Raw genomic sequence first — 20,805 nt, 5'->3', positions numbered from 1 at the left:
AACCTCTATCTCAAAAAAAAAAAAAAAAAAAGAGAATACAGATGGGCCTGTAATTTTTTGTTTGTTTGTTTGTTTAGACAGAGTCTTGCTCTGTCGCCTAGGCTGGAGTGCAGTGGCGCGATCTCAGCTCACTGCAACCTCCGCCTCCTGGGTTCAAGTGATTCTTCTGCCTCAGCCTCTCCAGTAGCTGGGATTACAGGCATGCGCCACCACACCCAGCTAATTTTTGTATTTCTTAGTAAAGACTGGGTTTCACTATGTTGGCCAGGCTGGTCTTGAACTGCTGACCTCATGACTCACCCGCCTCGGCCTCCCAAAGTGCTGGGATTACAGGCGTGAGCCACTGTGCCCGGCTGATGGGCCTGTATTACTACTATTACTATTATTATTATATCCATTTCACAAATGTGGAAATGGAGGCTCAGAGAAGTTTTGCATATTGCCAAAAATGGACTAATAGCTGACTCTGAATTTGGACCAATACCTATCAACTCCAAGCCCGCACATGCTCGGCTGAGTGCTCTACTCTGAGTTGAAAGGACACTTTCCTAGACCATATGGGAGCAGAAGTCCTCAGTTCTTTCATGTTCTTTCTTCCAATTCTATAAATGGGACAGTTGTTCTACCAAAACCAAATCGCTAACACAGCATTGACTCTTTATTTTAGCTATTCGGAGTGCTCTAACTACTTGTTGAGTTTGTCAATGTACTTCCAGACCATGGGTGAGCTTTGGGGAGAATAACAAAATGTGAAGCGGCTATAGAGAGGTGATGTCACTTAATGGAATATGGCCTACATGAGTTTTCCCGCCTTGGATTATAGGACCCCATCACACCCCTACAATTGTTAACCAAATAGCAGAGACTCTTGACAAGTCACTTAACCTCTCTGTGCTTCTAATAATAACTACAATAAAAATAGTACCACCTGCCTAATCTATTACATGTGACAATAATGTAATAATGTAGATTTATTGACTGTCTACTGTGTGTCAAGCACAGGGATAAAAGACACAGTGCTTACTGCAGGCAGCTCAACCTCTAGTTGGGGGCTGATACCAAAATAATTGCAACGTGGTGTGTAAGTGGTTCGTGCCTAGGTTACAGCAGTGTCAAGAAGGAGGAGGATGACCAATTGCTGAGACACAGCAGGAGAGATGAGGAAGGATTCACGAGGAAGGGAACACTTAAACTAGGTCTTAGGGAATAAGTAAGACCACCACCTTTTAAGGGGTGGGCAAAAGGAGAAAGCCAGTAAAGCTGGAGACAGCAACACGGGGGGAACCAAGAAGCTGGGTGCCATGCAAGGCAAGGGAAGAGGGATTCTGAAAAAAAGTATCCCCATCAACAAGGGACACACCGAAGTCCAGTAAGGCCCATAGATTCTCTCTGGTTTGGTCCACTGGGAGGGGTCAGACCTTTAAGCACTGGCCTTTCAGTGCAGCGGTAGGGAGAAGCCAGGCTGCCCTGGGTTTCGGACCAAATCGGGGGTGAGGAGATAGAGACTGAGAGTCTCTCAGCTGGATCCCCTTGGTTTGGAAGAGGAGAGGGATAGAGCAAGCAATAGTAATCTTCCTATTATTTTGAAATACGGCAGACGCGTTCATAATTGTGGATTGGAGAAAGAGCAGGCAGAAAAAAAATACGGGGGAGAAAGAGGATAATCTTGGAGTAGCTGAGGAAAGACAGGATCAAGGAAGAGACAGCAGAAGGACTGAGCTATCTGCTGCAGCTGCAGGGTGGCTGAGCTGTGGGGAGATGTTTAGTGGGGTTTTTAATTCAGGGCTGGCCACTCCTGATTTCTTGGGAGATGGGAAGTAAAATGAAGCTCTATGCATGCAGAAGCAGAGGAACTTGAGGAGTGGGCAACAGCATGGAAGTCCTACAAGGAGACAGCAAAGGGGCTGAGCACAGAGGACCAGGACTGGCAAGCAGTGTTGTGTTAAGGCTCCATGTGAGGCCAGACTCCATAGACTTCCAGGGGCGCTGTTTGTCCTGCTGTGAGATATTTCCCCAGTGCCAATTAGGAAAGGTTTTAGGAAGATTCAGAGTTGGGAGACTGAGATAGAGGCTAATGTAACTTTAAAAAAAAATCTAATAATGCAATTCACATGTAAGGATTTATATATCTTCCCTGGGGTGGGTTGGAAGAAGAGCAGGATAAAGTCTTCTTCCCTCTTCTCAAACTGTTGAAGCTGGGTAAAGTTTATATTAACCCTGTCTCTAAGCCACAGCTGGGGAATTGAACTTATTCAAAATCCCCGAGAAGGGAGATACAATTCTTGGATTCACATGAGTCGGGATATCTCTAAGGATCTTTCCCTGCAAGGCAAAAACATACTCAAAATGGAAGGACTGAGGTTGTCTTCTCCGTAGTAACCTGGTACTTTCACCTATTTTTCTCAACTACATCTTAAATGATAGTTCTAGAAGGCTTTGTTGTTCATAAAAGCTTTTTCACATGCGTATTGGCTGGGCTGTTTCAAAGAAAACTGAAGCCCGGAGATGTTAAGTGCCCCTTCTGTAGCTGCATAATTACTAAGTAATGAAGCATTGATCCAAATCCCCTCCGCTGGGCACTGGGATTCTCTTCGCTGCACTTCCTGTGGGAAGCATCAGAAATGACTTTATATGTGCATGAGTCGATGAACTTTACCCCATCTGCCAACACTATGGATCATACCCCTTTGAAAGTTTACCTCAGTTGTTTCTGAGTGTCTGAGAGTCCATAAAAACTCCAACATAGCCATGAAAATGGCCACGATTAAGCCACAAATAAGAACCACAAAGATTCCACCAATATTCTCCATTCCCAGGCCTGTAAGAAAGTGATAACAAATAAAAAATATTGTAAAAGATCAGAAAGACACAATCATTGTATCAAAAATGCTAAAATCATTTAAACAAGAACTTGAGTATTGTAGATGCTCAAGTAGACACCCATGAGTCTACTGACATGTAGACATCCAGTCCTTGAAGATATGTAATTATATATCTGGAAAAAAATGCAGCATAGTTGAAATAAAATGGAAGAGAGAGACCTTGCCATCAATCAAGGACACTGGCAAGAAGCCTACCAAAGGGTGTCTGGGGCTGGGAGGTGGGGACCTTTTAAGAAAAGGGCTCAGGCAAACTCTGACAGCTTATAGAGAGAGACATGACGCCAAAATACCTGTCAGTTCTAACAGTTTCATAAAAGTTTTACTCAATCTTCCTAATATTGTATTTCTGTGATATAAAAGCAACTGTTTTGACCAAACCATGGATAGAAAAAATTCTATTTACCTATCTTTGTCAACATGTTACTAAAATACTTATTTGGAAAGTAAAACTTTTTTTTTTTTTTGGTGAGACGGAGATTTACTCTTGTTGCCCAGCCTGGAGTGCAATGGCACAATCTTGGCTCACCGCATCCTCCACCTACCAGGTTCAAGCGATTCTCCTGCCTCAGCCTCCCGAGTAGCTGGGATTACGGGCATGTGCCACCAGGACTGACTAATTTTGTATTTTTAGTAGAGACGAGGTTTCACCGTGTTGCCCAGGCTGATCTCGAACTCCTGACCTCAGGTGATCCGCCTGCCTTAGCCCCCAAAGTGCTAGGATTACAGGTGTGAGCCACTGCGCCCGGCCTGGAAAGTAAAACTTTTTATCCCACCAAACGAGTGCTTCACAAACCAGTTGCCATCAGAACAGCCTAGAAAGCTTGCTAAAAATATTGATTCCCAGTCCTTACCCCAGACCTACTCGATCAGTATCTCTGGACATGGGGCCCAAGAATCTGTATTTTCACAGGTGATTCTTTTCTAGCCATTCCTAAAAATAGTTTACAAATTGGTAATTTTAGAAGCATTGTGCAAGTTTGTAAGTTCCTGGGAGTCAGACATCGTTTCTGGTCATGTCCTCATTGCAAAGCACGATACCTGGCACACAGTACATAGTCAATACATACTTATAGGATATGATGTGGCTGTTTCATTTCCACTGTGGCAAACACTGAGTTCAGCTATGTAATTAAATGGTTTTTTTGGCATTAGAGAAACCCAAACACAAAACACCCTGATTCAACTGGGGCCACAATCAGAAATCATAAGGCGTCTTTCATCCAGGAGGGTCTGTTGTGTCCCCTGTTCTTCAGGAATGCTTGCACATCTGAGTGTGCAGTCAGTAGTGTCCTCACAGAACACGGAGCCTCGTCAGTGTCAGGGGCAGTCAACTTCCCACGGCACTATGAAAGGAGTCACAGGGCCAGAGCAGAAATCGACATTACCTTTTGCACCTTGGAAAACTGGAAAAATAGCCCTATCTGGCCATTTTGGGATGCCCAGGGTTTTCTTTCACAAAGTCCTAAGTGGATGTCTGATTTTTGTTTTTAAAATAACAGTGCAGTAGCCGTCCCTGCCTACAACTGAAAATCTGCTTAGAATGACGCTGAGGACTCACATGATGAATGCACCAAATGAACTATACACTGATCTGCAGGTCCACAGTCAACCCTTGAGTACCTGTGTGAATGCGGGAATTCTCTATTTTGAATAATAAAAAATAGGGGATCATTTAAAAACTCAATTCTACCTTCCAGGAGGAAGGTGCTTAAATGGGCAAAAAGGCCTTAAAACACCTACATTTGGAGGCCCCATCTCACATAAAAGCAAGTAGAAGAAAATGCACCCACATCTTGTGTTAACACCTGTCCCCCTAACCGGGGCCATTTGGGTAGAAGGTTTTCACTCTGGGAGCATCAAGAGCCACAAGAAGGAGGGGATGAAAAAGGGACACTTAAGAGGGAATGTACCAAGGAGCTGGCTGGGGTTTGTAGGCAGATACTTCAGCCCACAGATTTAGGGGTGGTGAGAACTGGAGTATTAGGATGTGTATCTGTGCGACATGGATGAATTACCTTCTCTGGCCAGCCCCTGTGGAGGGAGGCTGGGTGGACATCCCTCGTGAATGGGGAAATGACAATGGTGACATGAAGGATGGCCATCTGCTCAGGTAACTGGAGTCCCCAAGTGACTGCGGAGATTCTAGAAGATACCCCCATCACTTGGCAATAGTTGTGCTTGAGACAGAAAACAGGACAAGGGGCTGGGTGCAGTAGCTCACACCTGTAATCCTAGCACTTTGGGAGGCCAAGGCAGGAGGATCCCTTGAGGTCAGGAGTTCGAGACCAGCCTAGCCAACATGGTGAAACCCCGTCTCCACTAAAAATGCAAAAATTAGCCAGGCATGTAATCCCAGCTACTTGGAAGGCTGAGATAGGAGAATCACTTGAACCCAGGAGGCGGAGGCTGCCACTTGATCCAAGATCGTGCCCTGGCACTCCAGACTGGGCAACAGAGTGAGACTCCATCTCAAAAAGAAAAACAAAAAAACAAAGAAAATAGGACAAGGGCCCCTTTGCAGAGGGTCTCACATTCCTCTTGTTTCTGTAGAGGTGGTTTTCTTTCCCCTGTAGGTCTTCTTCTGCTACCTGTGTTCCAGCTGTGCCCCCTGCCTCCCTATCAGTCACCTCCCTGGTCCTCCTCCAATCTTCTCTCCACTGGCTCTCTCCCTCAGTACATTCACATACTCATGTCTCTCCCTCCTTAAAGACAAAGAAATCCTCCTTACTCTCTCCAGCTCTGTCTAATCCAACACTTCTCTCTCCTTCCATGGCCAAGGATTTTGAGAGCTGTCTACATCAGAACTATTTTAAGACCTTCTAAAAGCCCTTAAAATCACTAACATTTGGAGGACCCATCTCACATAAAAGCAAGTAGAACAAAATGCACCCACATCTTATGTTAAATGCATTTAAAAATTTTTGCTTCTGATATTATTGAGTGGCAAGATACAGTTAACTTAAAATTGGCTGTGATTTCTCAGCAATCATTGCACATACATACAAAAGAATGTTGCAAAATTAAAAATATAACCAATAAATTGTTTCTACATGTAATGAAGTTTTTACGAATATTAAATTTAAAGATTAATGAAGTTGAAACAATGTTACATTTTGGAGATATTTAATTAAACATGTCTTAATTTAATTTTGCAGTTTCCTTTTGCATTCTGAAAGCAGTAATTTTTTTCAGACCTCAAACATAATTTGGACACTCAAAAAGCTTTTAAGCTCCAAGTAACTCTGTCTATGATATCTAAAGGAGAAAATAATTCTGTTTTGAATACTCTTTTGTTCTTGCTATTCAATCTTCATCTCATGCAATTTTGTCTTGCACCACTAAAACCACCCTTGCTATGGTCACCAATGAACATTTAGTTTCTAGCCTAATGGAAATTTTCTAGTCCTAATCTTGCATGACCTTTGTTAGCATTTGACATCGTCAGTCACACCCCCATCTTGGCATTTTATAAAGCCACTGCTTATCACTCTCTTCCGATCTCCTCAATCTCCTTTGATTGGCCTGGGGCACATTTTCTTCTCATTTTCCTGCCTTTGGTCTCCTGCCCCTCCTCCATGTCTTGGCTATTACCAAATCCTGCTGATTTTGCCTCCTGAATATTTTTCAATTTCTTACCCTTCTCTCTATTCCTCTTGCCACTTCCCTAGTTCAGGCCCCCACCATCTCTTGCTTGGACTATTGCAGTAGCCTTTAAAACTATTTCCCTCCCTGTAGCCATTTCCTCCTCAACTCTGCACACTACACAGTTGCCTCACTGATCTTTCTGAAATGCAAAATCTAACTGTGACACATTCTCACGTAACACAGAATTGTTTATAGTTCCCAGCACACAGCATCGTTGCTCCTACCTTCCATACCTTTGCTCCTGTTAATTCCTCTGCCTGGAACCTACCCCTACTCCTGAGACACACACCTGGCTAAACTCAACCTTTCCTTTAAGACCTAGCTCAGAGGTCACTTCCTCCAGGCTGTCTTCTTTACTCTTACCTTTTAGTGATACTACTTTTGTGTTTTACTAATAATATCTTGTTTATCACTATTATGCATAAAATAATACACTAGTTTATGTATCTGGATTTCCCACTACACTGCGAGTTCTTTGAGGGGAAGAACCATGCCTTGCTCAACTCTATAACCTCACAGTCATGGTACCTGGCCCATTATAGGAGCTCAGTAAATGTTTGTGGAAAGAATGAGCAGAAAGAGAGAGGATAAAGAATTCCAGATGTAGAGGGCTGCATTACCAAAAGCTCTGGACCCATATCTATTCCTTTCTAATTAAATTTGGTTTGAAATAATGGTAAAACGTGACAGCTCTGGTTGAGTGCTCCAGGCTGGTCATAAAGGAAGACGGCCTAGACTGTACTGAGTGGTGTCTAAAGGGGACTGAATACTGACATGGGCAATTCACAACATGGACTGCCTGTGTTGGGTGGGGGTATTGGGACAGTTATCAACAGGCATGTGGTCTGCACTGGGATAATTTTTATTAGATCAGGGAAAGCTTTTGAGGGAGCTGAGGTTTAACAGGAGGCTGGTAGAAACCATGAGTCACTGAAACACCCCATAGTCTTTCTTTCCCAGCTTCTCGCATTTCAGGGCCAGCATGTTAATCATGGGTGTTGGCTCCAGAGTCCTGATTCCTGGCTGAGTGGCCTCCTCCTCACAGAAGCAAGGCTTGTATACCATTTGTGCCTTGAGGAAGTTATTGGAAAGAGGAAGCAAGAATAGATTGCTGGCAGAGTCAGAGTTGAAAAACAGATGGAGTGGGGAGTGGGGAGTGGGAAGGGAGAGTTCGGAGAGCACAGCAGTTCCATTTAACACTGTCATCAGTCATTCTCTAGAAGTCAAATGCCTTCCACAGCACATCGACATTCATCAGAAGGGGCCCTTGATGTGAACTCCCTCCAGCCTACAAGGCCCACACGGCACTCACAGATGCCTCAGCACTGGCAAGGCGGACTGGGAAGCCATCTAGTCATCTCTTTCCTTCCCTTCTTCAGATGGGACCACGCATAAGCCATGCAGGCAGATGGCTTTACAAACTGGGACTTTCTTCTGACACTTGAGTCTCTGAGCCTCAGCTAGGCCCCAGCAATCAGCTGCAGTCACTGAGATAGAATCACGCTCTCCCCACAAACTCCTGGTTGGCTAAATACTAACTTTGCTGTCACCCGCAGACTGCCCACAAATATTTTGCCCACAAAATGATAGTTCACAAATGCAAATGAATAATGTTCTTTGTCTCTTGAACTAAGAACGGGAAGGGCACCCTGGAAGAGGGCACCTGTGAAGAGATGTGAGTCACCACCCACCCGCTTGCTCTTCCTTTGGTTCTGTCTGGCTAATAACCACTTCTTGGATTCAGGTACACTTGTGTCCTAGAGCGTAAAACCCTCACATATCTCCACGAAGCACTGTGGAAATCCGCAACTAAAATACAGAGGGAAAGCTCCTTTTGAACAAACAGTGAGGGAAGGCTGAGAAAAAAGGCAGAGACCACAAAAGCCATGGAGGCAGGTGCAGAGAATCCACTCACACAGAGAGAGGACTGACTAGTGCCACGAGATCCCGGCAAGAGACAATGTATTTGCTCTTTGACCTTGGTCAACAGATCTTGACTGAGAAGCTTCCATGAGCTGGGCACTATGCTAGGTGCTAAAGCTCTGTGCCACACTGGCTCATCAAGAGCACTGGACAAGAACATGAATTCTTGGACCCATAAGGCTTTCAAGCACTTTCTATTTCAGAACTATATTCACCTATAGCCAGGCAAGTATATCAAATAGTCCGATCTCCAGGGACTTATTATTGTAAACAGCAACTTCATGTGCCCAGGTATAAACTGACCTACATGACCTTCCCAGAAAATGCAAAGTGATTCATCATGTTGAAATGGTAAGCTTGACATTTTGTCTTGCATTCACCAAGGCATCTGGTGACTAGACCTAGCAGATTCTGGAAAGAATAATGGGAGAAAAGTAGGCAAAAGGGACTCAAACCCGAAGAGGGATGGGAGAGGTATTTGATAAATTTTGCAATTTATCAAAACATGAGCTATGGGAGGGTGCTTATAATCCATCCAAATATGAGCTCAAATATCTCATTTTTCATTTGCTATCTCATTCAATTATCATTAAAAACACCATAGAGAAGGCCCATTGTCCCCACTTTACAGTTAAAGAAACAGAAATTCAGAGAACTTAAGTTGTCCATGTTTTCATAACTAATGTGAATTCTAGATCAATTTGATTCCAAAGCTAATGCTCTGTATAAATACAAAGCTGACCTTTATGAGTGTTTACTCTGAGCAAATTTAGCATGTTAAATGTTTTAACTCAATCCTTACAGTTACCCTGTGAAATGGGCACTACGCTTACCTGCATTTTCCTGACACAGAAACCAAGGTACAGAGGAGTTAGGTAACTTGCCCAAGGTTCCACGGCTGACAAGTGGAAGTGCCCAAATCTACTGAAGCCAGGACCCCCTGCCGGCCAATTCCACACCACCTCTCCCGGTCACTCGGCATCCACTCACGCTGCAGCGGGGCGATTACAGAACTCAACTTGGCATCCTAATGACTGAACATATTCCTGGGAACCTCTAGAGGGACACAGGGCAGGGGTAAGGGGGTCTATGTGTGAGCTACAGCTCAGCTTATAAAATCCCCTTCTGTCCTTCAGAACATGACATCACATGTTTGAATCGATGATTTATTGGCTTAATCTTGGCCCAGTTTCCAGACAACAGTGAGCTGAAGTCTTAACAATTCTGACCTGCTTTGTTGCAGACTCATGGGGCCACCATTTGCCTCTGTTGTGATCATGGTTTCTGGAAATCCCTCTGGAGTTTCTCTCTCTCAAAAATAGATCTCATTTGATCAGAGAGAGGCTTCCTCCACGGCATCTCTCAGAAACACTATCTAAATCCCCACATTCAGGTTTCCAGCCTCGGCTCTCTCCAGAGAAACCAGAGAACCAGGATAACTACGCTGGACCCCATGAGAAGAAAGAGAGAGGGAAGCATCCCCGGGGCCCCTTCCACCCCCATCACTCACCCCCACTCTTGCTAAGATGTCTCACACTTCCATTCCCACCGTGCCAGATAGCAAACTTCCTGTTTTCCAAGGGTTCTGTGAGTCCATGCCACTGGCCTCTTTTCCATTCTTGAAAGGGAACCCTGATTTTCACAGCCTGGTGGTGTATTTATGTTCCTTTGAAGCCCGATTGTGAGCTCGTGTTTTTCAAGATAAAGGTATTTAATTTCCTTGGAGTTCACCAACCACCTTTTTGTCTAGCAATTGTTCTGTAAAGACTTCAGTAATCCAATCTCCTTGAATTGGGATGCCGGCATCTGTGAGTGGCTAGCGATATTTCTTTTTATAGCAGCTAAGTGAGAAAATAAATAAATAAGTGTTTTTTGAAAAGAAAAGGCAGAAGAAAATGAAACAGCTTGGAGTGGAGCCTGTTCCTTTTTGTAATCTCCAGTTTTCCACAGGATCTGCTGTTTCATTTTTTTAGCGAGGTAGGGAGGTGGACAGTCACCCAGCTATGAGCAGGGAGAGTCAGAGGGGGCGAGGAAGCTAAGGGGTCATGTTGCGGCTCTTACCAGAGGCAAGCAAGACCTGGCAAAAAGACTCGGGATTGGTGGCATTATCACGATGTTAGGATTCTTCTCTGGAATTTGGCAGTAATGTTTGAGCTGTAATATTGGATTAGAAGTGGGGTAAGCACCAGTTCCTTTTCTTTGAAGCATTTTAATAGGATAACAAAGTAGAAAAGGATTATGTTAGGCACTGGCGTTATCGTCTGGTACATTCTAATTAAAACTGCAGCCACTCTCAGTTTCAGAGGTCTCCGAAAAACAGACCCACTCATAGTTTCTTTCACCTCTATCCCTCTCTGCCCGTTCCATATTTCTTTCCTTCCTTTAGGCACACGTGAAAGCCAACTGATTCAAATTCTAAAAAACAAAGATCACCTAGGAGCTGCTTGGGAAAGCAGGTGAAAGCTACTGCCCTCTGTTCAGCCTGAGACACAAGAAAAACAATGTTCCTAGGTCTCAATTCTTGGTGAACACTTAAAGACGTAAAGCCCGGGTGCGGTGGCTCACACCTGTAATCCCAGCACTTTGGGAGGCCGATGGGGGCAGATCACTTGAGGTCAGGAGTTCGAGACCAGCCTGGCCAACATGATTATATCCCGTCTCTACTAAAAATACAAAAATTAACTGGGCGTGGTGGCACGCACCTGTAATCCCAGCTACTCAGGAGGCTGAGGCAGGAGAATTGCTTGAACCCAGGAGCTGGAGGTTGCAGGGAGTCAAGATCGCACCACTGCACTCCAGCCTGGGTGACAGGATGAGAATCTGTCTCAAAAAAAAAAAAAAAAAAAAAAGATTTAACGGAAGAGATGTTTGGGTCATGTTGGTCCTGTTTTTCCAAATCCCCTGGACAATGAATTACACACCATAGTAAGTTTGACAGTTAATTTACGAGAGAGAGAGATCAAGCAATGGCACCTCCCGTTTCAGGCTAGTGCTTCTTACTTGGTTTGGAAGAAGTCACATGCAGTTTCGCTTGGCCAAGAAGCCTCTTAGCCTCTCTGAGTAATGTTTGCTTGGGCTGCAGCCATGGCACAAATGGGGCCACCACATTAAACTGGCACTAGCAGCTATGGCTGGGACAGTAGCTGAAGTCCTGGCTTTCAGAGTGATTTGCATAGCATCTCCCAGACAGCTCCACTCTGAAACATTGCCTCTTATTAATACAGCTCACCCTCTTGTTCCAAAGGATGACCGTAGAGAGACAAGTTAACACTGGCTGGCTGATAGCACCCAGAAATCTTTGGATGCATTTGGGACCTGGGCAGGATGACTTCCACTGTTTATTTTCCCTTTCATCTGTTCAGTTCTCTTCTTCATGCCAGGGAACATTTAGTCCCAAAGTGCAGTGGAGAGAGGCCTCCTGTTCACTTCTTTCCATCTTTCCTGGAAGCCTGATCTCCCTCTCTGCCTCCCCTCTCCCTCCACCCTGAACTCCACTGTCAGCACAGTCTTCTGAAACTGTGGAACCATCTAAACCATTGTGGATGCGGAACTGTTTCCAAGGCCAACAACTGCAACAATTATAACTTTATATTTCTATTCCACCTCCAACTTCCATTTCCACCACATGGGCAAAAACATAGAGACTTTTCAGTCATTTCATGTTTAAATTTGCTTAAATCCAGTGTCTTCTTCATTCCCCCTTCTTTCCGGGATGTATTTCAGGTTTGTGGTTGTGTCATTGTATTGGGGTGGGGATAGGTGTCTGGTCTTATGCTGTAGTCCACTTAGATTTCCAATGTCTTTGTCTGGAGTTAAGGAAAACTCAGGCTTTTCACTGGGCCCTCTGCTGTGGGTCCCTATGTGCCACCTCTTACGTCCCCCACTTCACTGAGGCATGGCACATATTTCTGGGGTTTGCCAAACTCCAGAAATATGCGTCATGCCACAGTACAAACTCATTACACAGCCAAACTCCCCAGATGCGAATTCTTCTCTGCTCCACATGTACCACCCACAGCCCCTGCACAAGTAAAAATCTCTTTAGAACTCTTGGAATACCCAGCTAATTCTGGGAGTGCTATCTGCCACGCTCCGGCTCCCAGGAGGGCAAGGACCAAGCACATTTTAACATGTCACTTCCTGCTCAGAAGCTCCTGTCCTGGCCAGGGCATCCTTTTATCTGATTTGCAGAGTTGGTGGCCTGGTTCTTCTATTTCTATTTTTTTTTTTTTTTCACTCCTACTTCTAGCATCAACTTTTTGCCCAGATTCTATTAGGAATTAACCTTCTGTATTCCAAAATACTTCTCTAGCAAATCAAAAACCTCGCTCTCCAAGGACATTATGTCTGCTGTGAGCTTTAAGAACTTGTTTTGGAACTTAAAGCCAATAATTTGACTTGGTTTCTCCCAAGGCAATAACCATCCCCTGGGACCATGAATGCCAGCAAGAGCTCAGAATTCCGTCCCACCACACCTGCTTTCCGTGTGCCACATCTCACCCCAGAACCTTTGATGGCTACTGCCAATTCTCCCAAATCCAGCCCAGGGCACTGTTGCTGTGCCAAGGAGTCTGGCAAAGCTGTGGCATGCTGTTGGGGCATCTTCCTGGGACACTGATTTTACTTAGGGCTTGGGTGGGAAAAAACATTCTTACATTAAATAAACATGCCTATATTACAGAGTAAGATGCAACATTCACATGTATTTTTAGGACAGAACAGAAGACTTTCAGGAAATTCCGAACAAGTAGGCTGCTTTAGACAATGTCCTAGATCCCCAACAGTTCCCATTTAGTCTCCTCTGCTTTTGGCTCCTCCTGTGAAAATGCGTGAGACAGACTGGTTGCAGTCCAAATACCTTTACCCAGTTTTCAACTCTCTCTTAAGTCCAACCTCATCCTAGCTATTCAAACCGAGTTCTCAGCGTAACACCTGTGCCTCACAACAGTCCTAAAGCAGCGATTCCTAAGGGATGCTTCCAGATCCAGGCCATGTGCTCTTAAAGCCTTCCCTGACCATTCCACAGAATTCATCACTTCCTCTTCTGGGCTTCCAGACATTCTCTTTATACCGCTATTAAAACTCTCCCACACTGCAACCATTACAGCAACTATCTGTGCCTCTCTCTAGCTTCTAAGCCTCTTAAGGGCAAGGCCAGGTTGTGTTCCTTTTGGTAATTTCAGAGCCTCGCTCAGTGCCTGGTACACAGTAGTTTACCATGCTGTTTGTTGGCAGCAATGAGCGCTACATGAATACTTTCCATGCCAACATTTGGGGTGCTGGGCTCCTGTTTCCGAGCAAACAATCATAAGGCTTTCCAGACTTTTCCTCCTCCAAAGTCAGGAGGACTTTGAGATGCTGGCTCATTCACCTATTCATTTATCTATTGTAAATGAATTGTTCATTGTTTCATCAAATACTGATGGCAGGTGATGTTCTGGGCATCAGGACACAAAAATTAATAAGACACAGTCCCTGTCCTTGAGTTGCTTATTGTCTATGGGGGGGGGGGAAATGTCAACAGACAGAAAATAAATGTCTTAAGTGTTGATTTTTGAAGAGCCCTTCAGCCTTAGGGAGAAGGGATGGATGGGCACATTCGCAGCTTGGGGACACTATAAAAACCTCTCATTGTGCCTTAATTGCTCGTTCAGGCCTCTCTCTTCTCCAGCACCTCTGCACCACCGCATGCCTTTGGTCAGCTGTTCAGAGGCAGGAACAACTGACTGTGAGCGGACAGCTCCTGGTGCGAGGGCTATTGGGGAAAGTAACTTCAAGCACAGTCTCATGAGTCACGTTAGTATGACCCAGGAGAACACAACAATTGGTAGCTTCTGACAGCTAGCGGCAGTTTTCATCACACATCCCACAAACACTGGGTAACTACTATGTGCCTGGCTCTGTTGGGGAGGCTAGGACCACAGAAGCAAATGAGACTGAGTCTGGGTCTAAGGTGCCGGCGACTGAACAGAGGAGACCAAGATTGCAGCATAGTGTGTTGAGTGCTCTGTCCAAAGTCACAGAAGGCCCCCGACCCACTGTGGTGAGGGGAGAGGGAGATCAAGGGTTTCTAGGGAGACAGATACCTAGACATTTCTCCTATTTCACTTATCAATCAGAGGAAGGATCGATAAGCAGAAAGTCCTTCTGCTGTGGGCCCCAGGTTCACCTCCCCATTTCCACTTTAGAAAGCTGCAGAGCACAATACCACTACTGTTTCCCTGCAGATGGAGGTGAGGCGGCACTCTTTCCTGCCATCCTTTAGCTCACTGTTATCACAGAGCAACATTAACATATGCTGACAATAATCCAATTTTATTTTAGCTATTCCAGGTCCAGCCACATGTTTCCAATCCATGTGTCTTTTTTTCGGGGAGGGAGTGGAGGAGCATTTTGCTACCCACACCTTCCCTAGTACAAACCCATTACACAATCCAGCTCCCCAAATGCAAATTCTTCTCTGTTCCATCTGGACCACCCACAGCCCCTGCACACAGCCCTGCCCACTGCGCTGACTTCTGCTCCACATCCGTCTTCAAGGTGCTTATCTGCCTGCAATGCCCTCCTCCCACAGTGTCGACCTGTTGAGGTCCTGGGCATCTTCAAAATCTAGTTCATTCTATCTAATCCACAAAAGTGTCTTGACACTTTTTTCTGCATACCCCCCATTTTCTTTTACTCTGAACAAGCAGAAGTAATCTCCGCACTTCACCCCCTAGCATTTAACTGTAATTTGGCAAGTGTCAGTAATTGTTTGCTGACCGCTTCCAGTAAGTTAATTTTGTTTCCAGAAGTCACTTTAAGATGCTTGCTGGTAAGTCTGCAGAGCTTTCTTACTCCCAGGCGTGTGAAGTGATGTGCTGGGACACCTCACTGTCACTCAGCACACCCCTATTGATGGAATGTCCGGCTGACCCTTGAAAATAAACCCCCTGCAGGCAGCTGATGGAATCAGACAGCCCGGAAGTTCGGAGAGCAGCAGAGTACGGTGCTAGGATGCAGATCAGTGACAGCTGCGATACACTGGGCCCGGGGAGGAGCCAAGCTCTGTGCTTTTTCACTCTCCCTTCATAGCAGCCCTACAGCGTGTTACTTACGGAACTCATTTTACAGATAAAGGAATGAGGGCTCAGCGCTGTTAACTAACGTGCTGAAACTCACAGACTCGCAGGCGGTGGAGACGGGACTGAAATGAGGTCTGCCCATGCCCTGTATCCATTCATGTCCACTGCTTTCCCCATGGTCAGATCTGGCCTTTGGGGAGTGAAGAGCCAAGAAGTGTGTGGCCTCACTCAGTTCCTCTGAGGGCAGCATTTCCTTTAAATTATAAAAAATACTTGCTCCATATCTCCATATTCTTGAGACCTCTTCTTGCAAGATAGAGATCCACGTTTAGACACTGAGAATCACATAGTTATTCATTCACTGTCTCATCAGGGACAATGATTCATGCTGAGCAGAAAAGACAAGCACATGATATCCTTCATTCTGTTCCTCAGCTGTCTTCCTCAGGCAGAGCATGGACAGGTAAATCTGTTGCATATTTTAACAAGGCTGCAGTAGATGGAGTAGTAGATATGGTATGTGACCATATGATTTATGGTCTAAACCAGGCCACTTTGAGAATGAAAGCTGTCTAGAAATAATTAATGGGCATTAACTGATCTACAACAGATAGAAACAAGACTATACCATCCTGGGCAAACTAGGGTAAGTGTTCCCCTACAGAAAATCCTGGGTGCTCAGGCACCCTCAACACTCCTTAACCAAACATCTCAGTCAGGGACTGCTTTCTATTTAGCCAAATTTCGCTCATTCATTCGATAAAATATCCACATGTCCGGCTCTGTGGGCAGCCCTGTGATACCAACCCTGCCCTTATGAAGCTTACATTCTAGTAGAGGAAGTGGAAAGTAAACAAATACATAAGAAATATAATATCAGGTAGTGATGAGGTCTGAGAAGAGAAATAAGGTGGGGTTAAGGTGATGGAGAGAAATGTGTAGGGTAGGAGTGAAGAGCTCTTCAAGGAGAGGCCAGGAGGAGGGAGCAGGTGCACAGGCCCTGGGGTGGAAGAGCCAGATGGGAGGCTTGGGGACCAGAGAGAAGAGAGGAAGGTTGGAGGGGAACAGATCATATAGGGCCCTGAATTTTATTCCCAGTGGGATGGGAAACCGTTGGAAGGTTTGTGCAGGGGAACCCTGACATCGAATTTAAATTTTTAAAAAGGATCACTCTATCTAGTAGTGGAGAATATATTGTAGAGACGCAAGAATAGGAAACTAAAACCAGGCGATTGTGATTGCACAGGTGTGAGATGATGCGGCACGGGCCGGGGTAGAGCTGTGGTGCTAGGGGTCGGAGGCAGCTGGGTTCAAGAAGCATCATGGAGGCAGAGTCTCTAGGACTTGGAAGCCAGGTGGACACTGGGTGCCCGTGATACACAAGACCCTGGGACAGACCTGACCCCCTGCCAGCCCAGCTTATACCTAGGTTCCTTCCAAGGCAGTTCTCGATGGGTCCTAGAAGTCATTATGTGTACCTGGAATTTGAACATGAGAAACAAGCTACTTTGGTCCTCTAGGGCAGAAGGAGGATGGCCCTGAACGTCCTTACCTTTAGCTCTGTGATCTTCCTCCTTGGGGCACTTCCCTCCTTCCCACCATTTGCGCTTCAGGATTTCCAGGCGGTTGTTCTCCTGCAGCTGGAGAATGGCCAGATCAAACTCGTCCCGGAAAACCGAGCCTGCGGGGGTCACAGGAGAGCCCAGGACACAGGTTGTGAATGCCCTGTTAGGCGTCACTCTGCTCCCCTTCCCGGCACACCTCCTGGCCACCCTGCCTGCTTTCACCTCGAGAGGGGACAGACAGATGCAGCGGATGGGGTGAGCCCATGGGGCCACTGCTCTCTACTCCATCAGGCTTCCCTGGGAGAGTGGGGCATTCTGGCTTCACACAGGGTTCTCAGGTTTTTCTACTTCCCTTCTCTCCATGCTGACTGGCGCATCCAGCCCATGGCCAAACACCCCCAGATGGGTCAAGGAAAGGCTTTCCAGGCAGTTGTACCATCCACCTCCCCAGCCGGACACCACCACTTTCTAAATTAAAAAAGATGGTCTATTCTGGTTAAACAACCTGCCCACCAACACACAGGACACTAGCTGCAAAGCATCCAGTCCACCTCCAGGAGGCCAGAGTTTGTGTTTCTGTGACACAAACCTCTTAGGTGTGTCCAATTTCTACTTTATTTAAATTAATTTCTCATGGCCAGTCACGGTGGCTCATGCCTATAATCTCAGCACTTTGGGAGGCCGAGATGGGAGGATCACTTGAGGTCAGGAATTCAAGACCAGCCTGGCTGATATGGTGAAACCCCATCTCTACTAAAATACAAGAATCAGCTGGGTGTGGTGGTGCGCACCTGTAGTCCCAGCTACCCAGGAGGCTGAGACAGAAGAATCGCTTGAACCTGGGAGACAGAGGTGCAGTGAGCCGAGATCGCACCACTGCACTCCAGCCTGGGCAACAGAATGTGAGACTCCGTTTCAAAAATAAATAAGTGAATCAATTTCTTAGGCACTCGTAACTCTCACTACATTACACCTGACAACTGTTTATCCAGAGAAGTCACTAATCAGTGAGAGAAGAGCCACACCAGAGTGTGAGAATCAGGTCACCAGGTGTTCCCCATCCTCAGCGCTGCCTACTGAGCGCACGAGAACCCACTGGCCTGTCCATCACCTTGTTTCTCCCACTCCCCCTTCCCTCCTCAAAAGAAGGCTTTTTTTTCTGTTCAGTACCATTCTTTTTTAATTTTTCTAATGCAATTTTGCCAAGGAGCTTTGGTTCTAGAATTTAGGTTTAATCGCAAAAACAGGCTTAAATCAAACCATGGAAAAGCTCAATGTCTCAGCACAGGCTGAGGCCTGAGATTATTAAGAAAAAGCTGCCGAGAGGCTGGAAAACAACTAAGCTGCCCAGTTTCCTTGCCCAAACTCTATGAAGGCTGGATGTGGACAGATGCCCCAGAGAAGAAAGGCTACTGTGAAGGACCAGGCAGAAGCTTGGAACAAGCAGATGAGTGCTTCTGAAATTTTCACATGCATTGCAATCACCTGGGGATTTTGCTGAACTGCAGAATCTGATTCAGTAGGCCTGGGGTGGGGCCTGAGAGTCTGCATTTCCAACAAGCCCCTAGGTGATGTCCATGCTGCTGGGCCATGGACCACACTTTAAGAGGCAAGGAACCAGAACATCTCCCAGATCTCTTCCAACCATGAACAGCCCATGGCTCCACAGTAGAACCTTCCCTACTATAGACACAACTATGCTTGGACGCCCAAACCCCAAGCCTATAGCACTGGATGCGTGCATGTGATTTGGGCAGACACCAGCAGAGCTTCATGTAGAGTAAGTACTTATTACGCGTCTTACACATAGTTGGACCCGAACCCCAAGGCTGCAGCACTGAATGTGTGCAAGTAATTTGGGCAAACACCAGCAGAGCTTCAAATACAGTAAGTACTTATTACACATCTGCAGTGAATGGACACATGAATGAGCTGTCTAACAGAGGCTGTTAGCTGGTGAGGCTAATGAACATTCCAGGTTTAGAGAGAACGGTCTAGCCCAGCAAGGCAGTTCAAGCAGTTTCAAGGCATGTTCAACCCAACCTCCTAACACACCAGGGGCCACATGAAAGGCCTATTCTGCTTACTCGTTGGTTGCCTACTTAGCTCCTAAGCCACCTGATTAATTTTCCATCTTGTTCCTTGTTTCTCTTAATTTTCCTGGGTCCAACCACGTTGCTTATTCCATAGTTAGGCTCTTACATTCCACTTAAGAATGATATACATGCTTGTATCTCCTGGGCATACCCCCAGCTGGACCTAAATCCTGGCTCATCAGTGAACTGTGTAATGTTCTTTCCAGCCTCATGTGGGAAGCTGGGCTAGCTCAGAGTGGACCTTCCCACCTATCCTGTCCTTTCTAGCTGATAGGACCCATTGGCAACATGGTCTGGTAAATGAATTACGGGACTGGAGACAAGCATCCTAGGCTCAAACCCAGCTTCTCTACCTATTCTATGACCTTGGACAAGTAATCTATCAGCTCTGAATCTGAGTCTGTCCTCTCCAGGATGGGAATAACCATATATATCTTGCAGGGGGGCTATGAAGTGAGATAAAATGTGAAAACAGTGTCATGTCAGATATAGAGCAAACGCATTTCCTTCCACTTTTCCTTGGTTATTGATGAAAATTTCTAGAGTTGTGGTCTGTCTTACCCCAACTCTCCATCGTTTTGTTCCATGAAAACTTTGGAAGCATTTGAAATTTAGGTAAAATTTGTTAAATTGCTAGAGTATCATCAAAGTGTGCCTTAAGTTCATTTTGTAGTTCATGCTATCATCTTGAAACAAAATGTCAGTGAGTATATCTCTCAAAGGGGTCCATAATCTGTATTATTAGTGGACACCAATGAAATATAATGGTATATAGAGGGTGTGGAGGTTTATGGGTACCCGGAGTGAAGCCTCCAGTTCACAGTGCACAGAACTCCTAGTGCCATAATTTACAGAGTTCAGTGATGAATCATATTATTACCTATGTTCATTTTCTTGGTTTCTGATCAGAATTTAAGTCATGTGCTTTTGTCAAATAGTGGTGGCTCATGCCTGTAATCCCAGCACTTTGGGAGGCTGAGGTGGGCGGATCACCTGAGGTCAGGAGTTCAAGACCAGCCTGGCCAACATGGTGAAACCCCATCTCTACTAAAAACACAAAAATTAGCTGGCCATGGTAGCGCATGCCTGTGGTCTCAGCTACTCGGGAGGCTGAGATACGAGAATCACTTGAACTTGGAGGCAGAGGCTGCAGTGAGCCTAGATAGTGCCACTGCACTCCAGCCTGGGTGACAGACCAGTCGAGACTCGGTCTCAAAACAACATAAATACCAACAATTATATATATACTGTTATATTATATTATAATATATATTATATTATATATATTATATATATGTATATTGTATATATATATTATATATATGTATATTATATATATATATTATATATATGTATATATATATACACACACACACATATGTAATAACATAGGAAACCATGTAAGAGATGAGAAGGATACTAATATCCCCCAAGGCAGGCTCAGTGTGAGACACTAAGGTAAGGCACCTAACTAGATTATGAGGTTTAATCCTCCCAACCCCATATGGTAGGTATTAGAAACCTAATTTTATGAATTAGATAACTGAGGCTAAAGAATGCACCTAAGGTACCACAGCCAGTAACTAGAACACATCCCGGGGTCTGCCTGACTCCAAGCCTGTGCTCTTTA

The 20,805-nt window shown here is 45.3% G+C and overlaps 1 protein-coding gene across 1 annotated transcript in view; it reads right to left on the bottom strand.

Annotated features, from left to right (window-relative positions):
• GRIK4 (glutamate ionotropic receptor kainate type subunit 4) overlaps window positions 1-20,805 on the bottom strand; it is a 201,699-nt gene that overhangs the window by 4,348 nt on the left and 176,546 nt on the right. Inside the window, exons 19-20 of the mRNA XM_017865557.1 lie at window positions 17,067-17,195; window positions 2,700-2,818 (exon numbers count right to left, since the gene is read on the bottom strand). Of these exons, the coding sequence (XP_017721046.1) occupies window positions 2,700-2,818; window positions 17,067-17,195 (248 nt within the window). The remainder of the gene's footprint in view (window positions 1-2,699; window positions 2,819-17,066; window positions 17,196-20,805) is intronic.

The sequence above is a fragment of the Rhinopithecus bieti genome, unplaced genomic scaffold (assembly GCF_001698545.2).
Source record: "Rhinopithecus bieti isolate Rb0 unplaced genomic scaffold, ASM169854v2 scaffold_82866, whole genome shotgun sequence".
NCBI lineage: Eukaryota > Metazoa > Chordata > Mammalia > Primates > Cercopithecidae > Rhinopithecus > Rhinopithecus bieti.
Note: the sequence above shows the minus strand (reverse complement) of the source record. Positions and strands in the feature narration are given on the sequence as shown.